General features: G+C 62.3%; 1 protein-coding gene across 4 annotated transcripts in view; it reads right to left on the bottom strand.

Moving 5' to 3' along the window:
• The window catches only part of ZNF385C (zinc finger protein 385C), a 60,878-nt gene that overhangs the window by 3,398 nt on the left and 41,796 nt on the right, over window positions 1–15,684 (bottom strand). For 3 of the 4 annotated variants that reach the window (XM_054224099.1, XM_054224100.1, XM_054224102.1), the window contains 6 exons: window positions 10,972–11,114; window positions 6,770–6,880; window positions 4,274–4,448; window positions 3,192–3,521; window positions 1,404–1,591; window positions 1,087–1,200 (listed from right to left, as the gene is read on the bottom strand). In XM_054224099.1, the coding sequence (XP_054080074.1) occupies window positions 1,087–1,200; window positions 1,404–1,591; window positions 3,192–3,521; window positions 4,274–4,448; window positions 6,770–6,880; window positions 10,972–11,114 (1,061 nt within the window). The remainder of the gene's footprint in view (window positions 1–1,086; window positions 1,201–1,403; window positions 1,592–3,191; window positions 3,522–4,273; window positions 4,449–6,769; window positions 6,881–10,971; window positions 11,115–15,684) is intronic. The other variant, XM_054224101.1, reaches the window with a different exon arrangement.

Genomic DNA, 15,684 nt, shown 5'->3' with positions numbered 1-15,684 from the left:
CACGTTTGCTGCCCAGCTCTCGCTGAGCTGCGCGTCCCTGCAAACCAAGCGCTTCGGCTGGGTTCGTTAACCGAGTTAACTGCGCCGCGCCGGCCAAAACGCCCATCCCAGCTCTCCCGTTCCTGAAACAGGTGGGAGGCTCACCAGTGCTGCCATTGTGAATGCTGTGGCCAGGGAAATCACGTTAGTCCCATGCTTTCCTTCCCCGTCATAGACTCAAAACTCCTCTCACCGCTGCAGCCCACCCTCCCAGGGGAGCAGCTTCCACGTGATAATGGGAACCAAGGCTTTTTTTCAGTGGTGCCCGGCAACAGGACAAGGGGTAACGGGCACAAACTTGCCCCTGGGAAGTTCCATCTCAACAGGAGGAGGAACTTCTTTGCTGTGAGGGTGGCAGAGCCCTGGCACAGGCTGCCCAGAGAGGTGGGGGAGTCTCCGTCTCTGGAGACATTCCAACCCCGCCTGGACGCGTTCCTGTGCCACCTGTTGGAGCGGGGCCAGAGGAGGCCCCAGAGATGATCCGAGGGCTAGAGCCCCTCTGCTGGGAGGACAGGCTGAGAGAGCTGGGGGGGTTCAGCCTGGGGAAGAGAAGGCTCCGGGGAGACCTTGGAGCCCCTTCCAGTCCCTAAAGGGTGGCCTACAGGAAGGATGGGGAGGGACTCTGGATCAGGGAGGGTAATGGTAGGACGAGGGGGAACAGTTTCAAGCTGAAGGAGGGGAGATTTAGATGGATATCAGGAAGAAATTCTTGGCTGTGAGGGTGGTGAGCCCCTGGCCCAGGTCGCCCAGAGAAGCTGTGGCTGCCCCATCCCTGGAGGGGTTCAAGGCCAGGTTGGATGAGGCTTGGAGCAACCTGGGCTGGTGGGAGGTGTCCCTGCCCAGGGCAGGGGGTGGCACTGGATGAGCTTTAAGGTCCCTTCCAACCCGAACCATTCTGTGATTCTGTGATCTCCAAGAGGTCCCTTCCAACTCCTACCGCTCTGTGATTCTGTGAAAAGCAGCCCCTGTGTCTCCCTGCAGGACACGGTCAACACGGCAAAGAGAGTTTCGGGGAGCAAACCGGGCGGGTGATTTGCAGACAGATACCTTGAGAATACTCACTGCGAGGGCAGCGTTCTTCTGCAGCTTGTTGTAGGGGCTGTACTTGGGCTTGGGCGGCTTCCCCGCCAGCCGGTCTTTGTGCCTCCGGCTGTTCATGTGCTGCGGGAGGAAAACAGCCCGCTCACCCGGAGCCGGGACAGAGAGGGCAGACCCACGGCACCGCCTGGTGTCCACGGGGGACACCCATCACCTCCTCGCGGGGGACCGCCAGGCACCCCCCCCCAGCCCCCCGGTGCTCGCGCAGAGGGGTCCGCACGCCCCCGCGCCCGGTGTCCCAGCGCTGCCAGGCCTGGCGTCGTCACCTGTTTGAGCTGGGTCTCCGAGTTCACGTAGATCTCGCACACTTGGCAGTGAAACGCCTTGTTCTGGATGTTGATGCTGCCCTTGTTGCCGATCCGCTTGGACTTGTGGCCTGCCCGGGACAGGAGCTTGCCTCGGCCCCGCCGCATCTGGGTGCTGTGACCTTCCAGCATCGACTTGTGCTTGGCGCCTGGGGGACAGAGGGGACGCTCGGCAAACACCGACTTAGCAAACGATCCCCACGCCGTGCCGAGTGCCGCGGCAGCAAGAAGGATGCCCTTGGAGCAACCTGCCCGACAGCACTATGTGTCCCCCCTCCCGTAGGACCCCAGTCCCCCGCTCCCGCCAGCACTCGCAGGCGGAGGGGACAGGGAGCTGCCCAGGAGTCCGGACTCTTCCCAGGGACGCGGCAACCCATTTCCAAACCCTGCCAACCTCCCGTGGCCAACTGTGCTTCCCGGGCAGACCAGAAATGCTCGGCTTCCCAGAGACATACCCCCACGTCTCTCTCCGTGTGCCAAGACCTTCGGAGAAATTGCTATTTTTAAGCGTGTGCCGGAGCCTGTCGCCTGGCCCTGGGCGGGAGAGCGGTCTGCAGCGCTGGGCACGCGTCGCCCGCCGCCCTGCAGCATCTGAGCTGTGCCCAAGGTCAGAGAGGATCCGGCCGCAGCGCCAGGAATAGCTCGGCGGGGTTGGAGGAGGCGGGGAAGGAGGAACCCGAAATCCCGGCACACCTGGGGACAGGGCACTCTGTCCTGACCTTGCCAGCGCCGGGACGGCAGGGGGTGGGTGGGCAAGTAATTTAAGCCACCGCTAATTCATTCTATTTTTTTAAGGCGTTAAGCAAGGAGCCCGCGTCCGTGTGACAGCCACAGAGGAGCACGAGCCTGCAAACGTTTTGTTTGTTTGTTTGTTTGTTCTTTTTCCCCCAAATCAGCTCCTGAATTTGTAACCGGAGCTGACAAAAGCAAAAGGACACGTTTGCAGCTAAGCCGCGGTGTGTCCTGAGCCGACCCCTGGGCTCGGCGGCTGCTGCCGCCCCGGCGGGTGCCCGGGGCTGGGGGGAACTGGTTCCCAGTCCTTGCTGAACTGGGGGAGAGGAGCCTCTTCCCTTTAAAACCGGGGTGCCCATCCTTTAGCATCCTCCAGAGAAAGGGGCGAGCCGGGAGCTGGCGCTGCAGGGCCTGCAGAACCCCCAGCATCACAGCTGCCACCCCCCTACCACCGCCCCGGGGGGGTCCGGCTGCCCCCTCCTCCCCTCCCTGGGGGACCCTCGCCACCCCCGGATGCCTGCCCGCCCCGAGGGGCTGCCCTGCGCAGCCACGGGCCATCACGTGCCGCTGGGCTCCGAACCTCGTTAAATTCCCAAGGGGCTTCTCCAAACGAGCAGGAGCCCAAAGCACCCAGCTGCTTTTGGAGGGATTATCCTGGGTCTGACAGGGGCGCCGGCACTCGGGTTGCTATCAGCTTAAAGCCAAACTGCAACGGAATATAAAGCAGCCTCCAATCACTTGATTAAACCTATCTGAAAACATCTTTAATTAAGAGACATGAACAATAAGATAGCGTTTGACCTTCCGAAAATTCACTCTGTAAGCCGCAGCACAGGTAAAACACGGCCGCGTGCCTTTGCAAGCCACCTTAATTAACCCTTTTTAATTAAAGTAACACTTGCTAAGGCTGGCCATTCCCCTGCAAGGCTGTTTGGTGGCGGGGCTTTGGACGGAGCCCAGGATGGAGCCGCGAGGGGCCCGTCCCCACTCCGTCCCCCGCGCGGGCGATGCCCTTACCGGTGTTGTGAGCCTCCAGCTGGGACAGGGAGTTGACGGTCACTTTGCAGGTGGGACAGTAAAGGTGCTGTTTGCTCTTCTTCCCCTCCTTCTCGCTCTCGGGGGCCGAGCCGATGCTGCCACCCGACTCGGCTGCCTGCGCCTCGGCTGCCGGGGCGGCGGAGGAGGCCACGCTGGTGGCATCCGAGGTGCCCTCCGACAGCTCCGAGGCCGGTGGGGAGCCCAGCGGGGCCACGCTGCCCGACAGCTCCGACGGCGACTCCTCGGCGCCCGGCAGCAGCCCCAGGCTGCTGCACTCAGCCTCCGGCTCCGGCACGCCGTCGGCTTGAGCTGGCGACAGGGAAAGGAAAGCGGGAGCAGGGGGGGAAAGAAAGAAATAGGCAGAAAGAGAAAGTTCTCTGTGCTTGAACAGGTTTTTTGGATTCCAGAGATCACCCTCGTGTCCCCCCCAAGCCCATCTCGGGCACTGTCTGCTCACACTCATCCCTGTGGTGGACGGCTCTTCCCAAGGTCTCTCCCATGACCGCTTTTTTCCGCAGCTCGTGGCAGCCAGGCTCAGCTCAAAAGCCCGGTGAGCTCCAGCGCTGCCGCGGCTCGGGTGGAGCTGCCTCCTCCCAGCCCCGTCCCCGGAGCCCTGGGGATGTGCGAGCCCTCATCAGGAGGGGACACAGGGAACGCGCCCTCTCCTGCAGCCCTCAGCTCCCAGAGGCACCAACTGCGGGGGAACCACCTGCCATGAGCTGCCCAGGCTCCTGCGCTGGATTTCCACCCCTTCCCCGTGATGCTGTCTCCGGCCAGGCACCCCGGGGTCGCCAGTGGAGCACAAAAAGCTCATTTATTAGCGCTCGCGGTGGCACTGACGCCGCACTAACCACAGCCCTCCTCAGCCTGACCAGCGACTGACCGTGGGATGCTCCCACACGAGGCTGCTGCGGTCCAGGATTTAATCGGGCTCTTGAGGATGCTGCAGCCACAGCAGGGCCGTAACACAAATGCTGCCGCACCCCCGGGAACCGGCCCCGTCGCTCACTCCGGGGTCCCGGGCGGCCAACGCGGCCCCCTCCCGCCCCCCTGCCGCGTACCTGTGCTGCCGGGGTCCCCGCTGCCCTCGGGGCTGGGGGACAAGTCGGCTGCGCCGTCCCGGCCGGCAGCCACCACCGCAGCCCCCGCCGCCGCCTTCTGCTTGTTCTTCATGGCTTCGATGGCTTTCAGCCTCCGTGCGTGCTTGTGGCCCTTGTAGTGGGCTTCTGCCTGGTTCTGGGGAGGGAGAGATGGGGACGGGCGCGTCGGTGCTGCGGCCGGACAGATGGACGGACAGAGGGAGGACGGGTGATGGGGTCAGCCCCGGGCCATGGCCGCTCGGACACGTTTTCCACCTCCCCTGGTGACATTCATCCCCAGGGCCACCTCGGAGGTGGCATTTTGGGCTGGGTGCAGCGCAAAGCCGCTTTCCTCCTCCTGCCAGATCGCGCTGCACACAAATGTATGCAGGCCGAGGTATCACTTTGCTAAGACACGGCCGCATTGCGCGGCCAAGATAAGGACCCTGCTCTGATTAAATGCATCAAGTCACTCTCAAAAGAAGCTTTCAGGCAAAATTTATGACTTCAGGACCGTACAATGAATTTTCTAGCTGTAAAAATAAAATAAAAAAGGATGCTGGTGGGGGAGGACACATCTCCCATTGTAACCTAACGGGTGTCTAACACGCAATTTACATTCACGGGCTTCTTTCTCCCAGCGAACGCTGAATAATGAAGTGCACGTCGATGGGTTCATGCCTGCACCAAACCGATAAAAACACGCACAAAAGAAAATCACCCGCACATTTGTGTACTTCACAGCTGGGGACAATGCCACATTGTCCCCCAAAACCAACTAGAGTTTAGCAATTTATGGAAACCAAATCCAATATGAATTAAGACACTGTACCACTGAGCAGCACGGATTAATTGCGCGGTGTTCTCAGAGGCCGGCTGAGGCTCCCTGCACTCATAGGAAGAAGCATCCCATCCCTTCCCTCCCCCCGCGGCGTTCCAAGGGCTGGGAACGGCGTCCGGGGCCGGGCAGCGCCGGGTACGTACGTGGGAAAGCGCGAGGCCTGTCGGAGCGCGGGGCCTCATTAGCAAACACAATGAACCTCCCCAGATAACGGGGCCAGGACGCAGCCTAAGTAGGTCACCCCGGCCCCGCTCTGCGCAGAGACACGAGTGGCACGAGGGTCCGCGCCAGCCCGCGCCCTCCCGCCGACGTGCCCTTGGGGGGGGACCCGGGCAGGGACGGCAGAACATGGGGTGCCCGCGAGGGCAGTGGGAGCACGTGGTGGGACCGACTAATCCCGGCACTGCGCTTCCAGCTGGGATGCAGCTGGGAACAGGAGAGCGATGCTTTTCCCCGAGCCGCTTGGCTGCAGGGCAGAATAACGAAGCGCAGAAACGCTGAGCCTGCGCTCGGGGCCGTCGTCCCATGGGTGCTCAGCGCTGCCTCGCTCCCCCAGGAAGGGATGGCCGAGGCCAGGGGATGCTGCCAGGCTGGCAGCTCCGTAGGCAACGCGTGGGCTGGGCTGAGCGTGCAAGGCTCCTGCTTCCACCCCTGCCATGCACACCCTGCGTGCCATGCACACCCTGCGTGCCCTGAACATCCTGCGTGCCATGCACACCCTGCACGCCCGCCATGCACACCCTGTGTGCCATGCACACCCTGCATGCCCGCCATGCACACCCTGCGAGCCATGCACACCCTGCACGCCCGCCATGCACACCCTGTGTGCCATGCACACCCTGCACGCCCGCCATGCACACCCTGCGAGCCATGCACACCCTGCGAGCCATGCACACCCTGCACGCCCGCCATGCACACCCTGCGAGCCATGCACACCCTGCAGCCACAGCACCAAGGAGTGCGTGGACTGGCTCCGGGTGAGCGGGGCCAGCCCCAGCGAGGGGCTCCGAGGTGCTGCCCGTGCGGAGGAGACTCTGGCCGCTCCGCTCCGAGCCCCGCAAACCCCCATCCCTCTCCTGCCGGCTCCGAAGGGAGAATTCCCTTTCAAACCTCTTTATCAGTTTCCCCACAAAAGATCAGCTGTGCGCGATTCATTACTGCGGGGATCAATGAATGTTTCCTTCCTCCCCCCTACAAGGCGGGTGATTTACTTGGAATAAAAGGCAGGGAAAAAAAAATCCCCACCTGCCACAGCAGAGCTCTGGGAAGCCAAGACAGGGAAGATTATATTCAGCTCCCAAGGACCAGATATGAATTGCACGGGCTGATAAAGCAGCTTAAGCGCAAACATGGAGACCAAGGCAGCAGGGAACAGACCCGAACACGACGCCGAGGAGCGGGGAGAGCCAGCGTGGCAAACGGAGGGTACGGCCCCCCCCGGGAGCGCCTGTGTCGTGGGCAGGGAGGTGTCGGAGGAGACGTCAGCGTGGGGCCGCCGCAGAGCCAGGGCGGGCAGAGCTGCGAGGGGCTGTCGCCTGTGCCACCGATGTCCCCGTCGTGGGATGCCCCTGCTCAGCCCCAGGCGCTGGCACCGACACAGGCCCCGCGCATCCCGCCGCCCACCCGGCCCCGCTTACCGCAGAGTTGAAGCGCAGGTGGCAGATGTTGCAGGAGATGAACTGCTTCTTCTTGAGCGGGGCGGGCACGCCGAAGGTGTGGCTGATCACCGCCTTCTGCACCGGGTCCATCTGGAAGGGGAGGGAAGGCAGAGGGCGGCTGGGTGCTGTGCCGCGCCACGATGGTCACCCCGGCTCGGCACCGCGACCCGGCCATGCGTTGCCCGCCAGGGAGCACCGGCAGAGCTCCGGGTGGCTGCGGCGGCGGAGCTGCCCCGACTGCCATGGAGGGACCCCCGCACGGGGCAAGATGCTGTGGCGATGCTCGTTCTCGTCCTTTTTAAGCCATCCCTGAAAAATCCAAACCGGTGGGGGCCAAACGCCTGCTGCGGTCTGGCAGAGGGGACGAGGCCACTGCGGGGGCACAGACTGCGGACCCCCATCCTCCCCGGCCCCGTTGTACTCCCCTGTGTGTCCCCTCTCCCCCCATCACGGACACCAATGTCACAGACAGCAATTTGTTTCTGCTTGAGCTGCCAGTTGCTGTCCTCGACCTCCCAGTGCCAGGGCGATTTTCCCAGACCCTTAGCAGGAGCAGAAACCACCAAAACAGGGGGGCAGAGGCGATCAAAACCAGCAACCGGCCATTAATCCTCCACGTGCTCTTGGCCAGGGAGCCAGAACGTCCCCGGTGAAAGCCGAGGGTGCGAGCGGAGCCACGTGTGCCTGCTGCTTGCCCAGGATGCTGCCCGGCGCAGGCGGGGGCCGGGGCAGGAGGGACGGCGGTGCCCACGGCCACCGCTCGCCCGAGGCAAAGCCACCCCGGGCTGCCCCGCTCCCAGCCGGGCGTGTGCTTCGCCTGCTCCAATCCAATGACGAGACGGACAACTTGGGAGCCTGCGCAGCCCCGGGTGTCGCATCGAGGATGGGCAGGGACACGGAACGGCCCCAGAGCCCTGCCGTGAGCCGCGTCCCTGCCCGAGCCCAGCGACGGCACGCGGGGGCTGCCGGCGAGGCAGATGCTGCCGGCTGATAACAGCCCCCGGCGCTTCTGTCTCTGCCCAGGGCTCGGCGTCATTCCTCAGCCCGGGCAGCAAACTTGTCCGAAAAGCCATAATTGTTTTAAACAAAATGCATTTATTAAGGGAGGGAAAAATAAGAATAACCTCTTTGTTCGAGCGTGGCTATAATCTATAATGCAAGTATTGTTCCCCTACCCTGTGGCATAGGAAGATTATCTTATCTGAGTCCTGCTGTCAGTAGAGCCTTGGGTTTTCAGGCGATCGTATTTCTCTGCAAAGCTATTTCGTTGCTGAGACAGGTGCATCAGTCTTGGAGGCACATGCCTGGACAACGGAGCCATTATCAAGACCCCAAATTCCTTTCCAGGAGTGAGCAGAATGGTAAAAGCAGGTGATTAATGAAGCGCCTGTTCGCTACGAAATTTTACTCAACTTATCTGGCATATAAATGAAGAGGCATCTGGGGTTCGGCGGAGACCCCGGAGGAAGCTACAGATGGCGAAGACGCTGCTCCACCCCTGGCGACAAGCATTGCAGCATCCCCCCTCGCCGCCCGACTGCAGGCAGGCACGGGGCCGGCGCGTTTTCCAGAGATACACCCGCCTTTTCCACGCAAAGAAAAAGAAAAACGGCTCCAACCTCGACAGCGTGCGGCGCTGGAAGCCCAGCCCGGCTCCATCCGGCACGGCAGCACCGCGCGCATCCCAAGCTGGGATGCCACCCGAGAGCCCTTGTGCTTTGCTCCCCGTGAAAATACAAACCCACTGTCAATCTTCTCCCTAGCGCAGGCACTCACTGCTATTTCAGACAGGAGACAGACGCCCCCCCCGCGCTCCCCCGGCACCGGCGAGGGTCGGTGCCGCAGCGGTACGTACCGCTGCCCGCAGCCAGGTGGGTCGAGGCTCTTCCCGGCGGTTCCCAGTAAAACAGACCCGAGAGTAGAGGCTTTGGGCACCGCACACGTGGAGAATAAAGATCTTGGCTTTATAGGCAATTCTTATTGACTCACATTACTTTATTTATCCCTGGATGTTCCTACTGATATAAATAGAGATCCCTGTGCTCAGCTCCCTGCCGGCCACCGAGGTCAGAAAGGGGAATTCGCGGGGACGCAGCATCGGTTGCATCTCCTGCCGTGGCTCTGCGAGGGGCTGCTGGGTCCCGGGGATTTGCAACACCCCAAAAGCTGGCAAGGGCCCTTCCAGCACGAAACGCACCTTCTGCGTCGCCTTAGGATTATTATTTTTTTTTTCCCCTGCTGTGGTTGCTTTAAGGGGCAGGAGAGCTCAGCTTGGAAAGGTTTCGCTCGCTCCAGAGTAAAACATCCGCTGGGTTCATGAGAGCCTTGTGACCTGCTCAAAGCGTTCTGCTGCGCGGTCGCAAACAGCTCCCGCTCCGCCGGGCAGCGCCCGATCCTGCCCAGCATCGCCAGTAAGCAAAGGCAAACCCCCCCGATTCCTCTGTACAGCAATTCACACACGGCAGCTCTCCCAAAAAGTGAAATACCCTGACTGAGGCCCCCTCCCACCCTCCCAAATTCCCCCTGAGGCTCACGGATACTTGGGCAGAGAAATGAGGAGCCTCCAGCCCGGCTCTGGGGCACGGCGATGCTCGAGCCCCGCGGGCACAGGGACTCTGCTCGGGGTCCCTGCGAAGCCGCCTGCCCGGGCACAACGTTGAGCCTTCGCAGCCCCAGCCTCAGCCCCTTCTCCAGCACAAACGCACCCCGCCGAGGCGGCTCCCGCCCCCGGAGGATCCGCATCCTCCATCCGCAGCCACCATCACGCGCCGGGCTCGGGGCCGAGCTCACAGCAATCAACACAAGGTGCCCTGACCGCCGGGACAGCCTCCCCCAGCACCTCCATCCCCGCGGCCCACGCGGCCCCACAGAGCACGGCAGCAGCTCGACGGGGCTGCGTGGCTCCGGCAAGCGCCAGGGATCCGTTTCCCAAATTATTAGTATTGTTTTTCAGCAACACGGCTCTGGAGAACACGTGCCAAGGCGGGGGCAGGCGGGAGCCCGGGAGAACAAACAACAGGGTCTGGTTCAAGTCAGCTACTGACTCCAGCGACTAAAAAAAGGAGCCCAGACAAAGAGCAGCCACCTTTATGGCATCAAAAAAATCCTCCTCTCCTGTGTTTCTGCTTGTTAGCACAGGGAGAGACAGGCTAGAGCTGGGATTTCAAAAGAGCTTAAAGGAGTTAGACGGCTGAATCCCATTCAACAGCAACAGGAACCCTGTACTTAATTTCTACGGCCGACTTTGAAGATCTCGGTGATAATTCGCACCTTCTGAGCAAGTTTAATCTCAAAGCCGCTTACAAAAGGCCAGGAAAGTCCCGTTTCCAGGCTCACGAGGGAAAAAAACAGGCATTTACCAAACCCAGCGAAGTCCATCCTGCCTCTGCGGGGGGAGCAGCTCCCCGTCCCGCTCCCCGCTGCCCCTCGGCAGAGCAAAACCTGCTCCTCCACGATGCCGGGAGCCGGCTCCCAGGGGAATCCCAGGCAGCTGAACCACCAGGGACACAAAGCAGGGCAAGAGAGGGGTCCGGGAGCTGGTCCCAGCCCTCCCACAGCAAGAGGCGTGGGGCCGTGCCCGGGGGGGACGGGGACCCCGGCCCGGTTGACAGCAGCCTGGGGAGAGCAGCACGGACGGGGACAACCCGAGACGCTGCCCTGTGTCTTTGTGCACATCCATGCCGGTTTAGGTATATAACAGAGCATCTCGCCGAGACGCGTTTAACTGCGTAACACAAGCGCTTAGTCGGCGGTTCGAGGTTGGGGACACTGAGCCTGGTCCCACAGCGACCGGGCTCGCCCGACACCCGCAGCACCAGCCACATCCCCTGGATCGTCACACTCCTCCTCTCTTTCTTTCCTTTTCTTTCTTTATTTTTTCAACTAATGAACTGCTCCCCAGAGCTACTTTATTACTATTGATTCCAGGAGCAAAATCCAATTGATCTCGGTTAAAACGAACCAGCTTTTTAATTCTGGTGTATGCGGGCGACGGCTGGGCAGGAACCACTCTGAGCTAAGGGCAGGGTGGGCGCGTTGCACTGTCATCCAGCACCCAAAGATCCCAGTAATTAAGGCCGAAATGATCTGGCGGGGTTCGACGAGTGGTGCCGTGTAGAAGAGGGACCACTGCAGGGGAGGAGGGTCCGGCGGCCGATGCCCACCCGCCCCCGGGGACTCACCGTGTTGAAGTTGGGGAAGAGGTTGAGCGGTGACGTCCCGTTGAGCCTGAAGGTCAGAAAGTGCTTGATGTCCAAAGGGGGATGAAGGGGACGGCCAGGGATAGGCAACGACGCGAGGAGGGGGCTGCTGTGTCCAGAGGGACCTGGGCAGGCAGAGGGGAAAGAGCAGCGTTAGCGGTGGTGGCCCCTGCTTGCAGCGGGGGGGACAGGCAACGCAGGGACACGGCATGTGGGGACATGGCACACGGTCTCCAGACCTCCTTGGCGAAAGCCCCCAGCCCAGAGTGGCCCTGGGCCCCCTGCTGCCTTTTGGGCTCCAAACCAGCATCCCGGCTCAAAGCCACCTTCACGTCAGAGCGTCGACACGCTCAGGGGTTCGCTTCCAAACCTCCCGAAAGGCGTCACAACCTCTCCCGGGAAAACAACCCCTTCCCCGGGCTCTCCCTCACCGGCACCACGGGGGCTGCTCCTTCCCGGGGCCGCTGCTTCTGCGGCTGCCGGCAGCAGCCGAGGCGAGTGCCGGGCTGAGCCGCCCCTGCCACGGCACGGCGCCAGGCTTCAATTTTGGGTGCCCCCTGGTCCCATCCAAGCTGCGCGGGCACCCCAGCTCTGCCCCTCCAGGGGTATTTTGGGTGGAAGCCCCCGGGGACGGGGACACCCCTGGGAAGGAGGGAAGGCCAAGCAGAGGGGCTCTGTCCCCAGCCCACTCCCCGTCCCCATCCCAGCGCGTCGCCCCACTCGGTGGCCCCGGGGTGATGGTTCCCCGCCTGGACTCATCCACCCCCCCCCCCACCCTGGCACAGCACCCTCTGACCCACGGAGGGCCGGGGCTGGGCTCCTGCACCTGTGAGAGCCAGGAAAAAAGCTAAAACAAACAAACAAGCGAATAAAATACAATAAATCAGAAAAGGTTTCAAAACACTGAAAGCCAGAAAAGCCCATTCGCATCTCACGTGGCTTCACACCTCCCCCAGCCCTGTCCCTCCACCGGGAACAAGGACAAGGCCAACGTTCCTTTTTCTTTTTTGTTTGATTTTTGATTTCTGGGTTCTTTTTCGCCTCGAAGGCGGTCGTGGAGCCCCGGTGCAGCATCACCCCCAGCCCACTGCCCCGGTGCCGAGGGCAGCCCCAGCCCCTCATGGGAGGACGGGAGCAGCCGGTGCCCTGGGGGGTGTCACAAACACCGACCGGGAGCCACAATCCCCAGTGCCGCTTTGGGACCCTGCCGAGGCACCCGCCCCCTGCAGCCCCCCCAGCCCCGACCCCGGCCGGGCAGGATGGGGACCCCCGGCCGGCGGCGGGTGCTGCTCCCCCGGCGCTTCCCTGTTCGCTCCGCCGGCGGAAGGCGGGCTGGTGCGGGAGCCGAGATGCAAATCTGAAATGCAAAGTTTGAGAGATTTGCTGAATTTGAGCAGCGAGCGCGGCCCCCGCGGGCACCGACGACCTCTTTCTGGGAGAGCGCACGCGGGCGGCTCTGCAGCGGCACCGGAGCCGTCCCCGAGCCAGGCCTGACTCCGGGGAAAAATTACAGTTTGCTTCATCAGGCGTGCATTGATCGAGTTAATTCCAGAGTCGCCCAGAAGGGAAATCTGGGAAACTGTTTTAAAAATAAATAAATAAAATTACTGCAACAGCAACGAGGGAGGGAGCAAAAGCAAGCAGAAATGGGTGAACGATGCATAATTAACCTTCTGAGGCGTGAAACAGTATTTCTGCATCAAATCATCGGAGACGGCATGGCCGGCGCCCGGAGAGCCGGCCCCCGGGGACCCCCAGCCCGCACGCACGGCCATGACCCCGCGGAGCAGCAGCAGCTACAGCAGCGGCATTTCGGGTCGGATTGAGGGGTTTCCACTTGCCTTTGTCAGTACATTTTGCACTGATTGCACTGGGCTTAAAAAAAAAAATATATCTATATATATACACTATATTTACCACTGGGAGGAAGAAGAGGACGACGGGTGGATACCTGCCCTCACCATCAGTAGCCCAACAAAGGGGGTTTGCAGCCCAACAAATGCCACCGCGCCGGCAAAACCTGGCTCTGCTGCCCGGCCCCACGGCAGAGGGGTTTGGTGCCCGGGACGCAGCTCAGTGGCCCGGGGGTACTGGGGGGGGACAGGCTCCTGGGAATGGCCACTGCCCACGGTGCCCGCTGCCCACTGACGCACTAAGGACACGACACACTAAGTCACTCTGGCACGTCCTTGAGCCCAAATTTGTGGATTAAACATATATTCTGGGCTGGGTCTGCAGTGCAGGGGCAAAACAGGCTCAGAGAGGAGAGAGCCCAGAATCCCAGAATCCCAGCCTGGCCGGGGCTGGAAGGGCCCTCTGGAGATCATCCCCTCCAACCCCCGGCCAGAGCAGGGTCACCCAGAGCAGGTGGCACAGGAACGCGTCCAGGCGGGGTTGGAATGTCTCCAGAGACGGAGACTCCCCCACCTCTCTGGGCAGCCTGTGACAGGGCTCTGCCACCCTCACAGCAAAGAAGTTCCTCCTCCTGTTGAGATGGAACTTCCCAGGGGCAAGTTTGTGCCCGTTACCCCTTGTCCTGTCCCCGGGCACCACTGAGAAGAGCCTGGCCCCATCCTCCTGACACCCCCCCTTGAAGTATTTATCAGCATTGATAAGATCCCCCCTCGGTCGCCTTTTTTCCAGGCTGAAGAGACCCAAATCCCTCAGCCTTTCTCCATCAGAGAGGTGTTCCAGTCCCCTCAGCATCTCGGTAGCCCTGTGCTGTCCCCTCTCCAGCAGTTCCCTGTCCTGGAAGCCAAGATGGGACCCTTTGGAGGGGACAGGACCTTTCCCTCCCCGTTCTGCCATCAAACTATTCAAGACCCCCATGAGCAGGAAAAGGGCTGAAATACTCCCAACAGCATCATCCTTGTCCAGGCACCCCGCGAGGAGCGGCCACGCGCCGGCAGAGGAGCAAAGGCAGCGCTCTGCGGAATGACGCGCTGTGGCCAGCGTGGCTCGCCGGCCCCTGGCCACAGAGGGGAGACAGGACAGCAGCCACGCGGCACAAAGTCACTCCCGGCTGCGGTTTGCCTGAACCTCAGCTGCTCACAAAAGCCTAAGCAGGGCGTGCAGGGCCAGGGCAGGCCAGCGACGCTCCCCGGCGAGGAGCGAGCCCCCCGGCACGCCGCAGCACCCCGCCGGGGCACTGGCCACCGCACCACGCTCTTGGGGCACCTTCCCAAGGTTACGGGGCCGCGCTGCCACGGCTCCCGCCTTACCTTTGCTGCAGGGCAGATTCCGGCAGCAGCTGCGGGCTGTATTTTTAGGTATTAATTAGCCACTCAATTAAGGGGATTTGCTCTGGGGAGAGTGGCAGGGCCCCCAGGTCTGTATAGGATGACACGACCTTACCCGAGGTGACGGGCACGGCCACCAGCAGGGTGGGCTTTGCCGCTGAATGGCATCCCCAGATGCTCGGTCCTCAGCTCCGGAGCGGGACCGTCCGCCACCGCGGTGCTGTCTTTGTCTCTCCCTCCATTTTGGCAAAGGACCCCCCACCCCTGCAGCAAACACGGCACCGCGGTGTCAGCCCCGGGGTCCCGCGACGTGCGCGGGGCTCTGCGGAGCATCGCGAGGGGCCAGTGCAAGGAGGGCAGCGCAGGCGCCCTGTGCTCCTGGCCCCACGCCCCGGCCAGGCTCTCGGCACGTGGCACCCGGCCCGAGCCACGGAGGCAGGACACTGTGCCCGTGGGGACATGCCGCCACCCTGCCACCGAGTCAGTCCCCGAGCCACGGGCAGGGCTGAGCCGCTGCAGCCCAGAGGGGACCCTTCGTCCCCCCAGCTCTGCAGCGAGGGGGCACGGACACTCTTCACTGAGCAGCCAGGCCTGGCTGAAAGACGCCAAGCCACTCAGTGTCACCGCTGTGGTGCCGCGCGTCCCCTGCCTGGGGCTCAGCCCAGAGCCACCAGCTCAGCCCCTTCCCAGGTCCCGAAGCTCAGCCCCGCTCCCGTCCCGCAGGCACGCGACTCTCGGAGGGGTCCCTTGGAGTTTAAAGACGTGTTTCAGTCCTTCATTTAACCAAGCCCGCCCAGGACTGTCCCCAGCTGCCGTCCCCAGCCCGTCCCCCCCACCTCTTCGCTCCGCACAGCGACCACACGCACGCCTGCGGTTGGTTTTCTCCCGGCTCCCCTGCGAGGCAGATCAGAGCAACTGCTGTGCTCTAACGCTACGCCTGTGCGAACCTCCAAGAAACGCCTTTGCGAGCAGCAGGGACAAGGCTGTGGGTTTTCATACCGACACGCGATTCTGCCAAGGACCCGTCTCCGCAGACGCCGGCTGCCTCGCAAGAGCATCTGGCGCAGAGTCTGCACAGGACAGATGGAGACGGAGCTGTTTATTCACACGGAAGCGGCCTGGCTCCCTCCCATTTGGTAGGTGTTCGCAGCAAATTTTGGTGGTGTCTCAAATTCCTTACCCAGGGCTTTAAAGCTTTTGTCTCTGGCCAAGCACGGGCTGAATTCGCTCCAGCTCTTTCCAGGAGGCTTTCTGGGAGACGCGTGCGCGGTCCCCGATGCCAAAGGCTGCTGGCAGGAGAAGCGGAGCAGCGCCCGGTCACAGCCCCGGAGCACGACCGCAGCTCCGGAGCAGCCCCGGCACTGCGCGGAGTCCGACCAGTAACGGACAGATTGCACCGCGTTGGACTCCCGGAGGAACCAGACCCCGCAAACCCGACCCGGACGGCAGCGCAGCA

This window comes from Rissa tridactyla, chromosome 19 (assembly GCF_028500815.1).
Source record: "Rissa tridactyla isolate bRisTri1 chromosome 19, bRisTri1.patW.cur.20221130, whole genome shotgun sequence".
NCBI lineage: Eukaryota > Metazoa > Chordata > Aves > Charadriiformes > Laridae > Rissa > Rissa tridactyla.
This window is presented reverse-complemented; position numbering and strand designations above follow the sequence as displayed.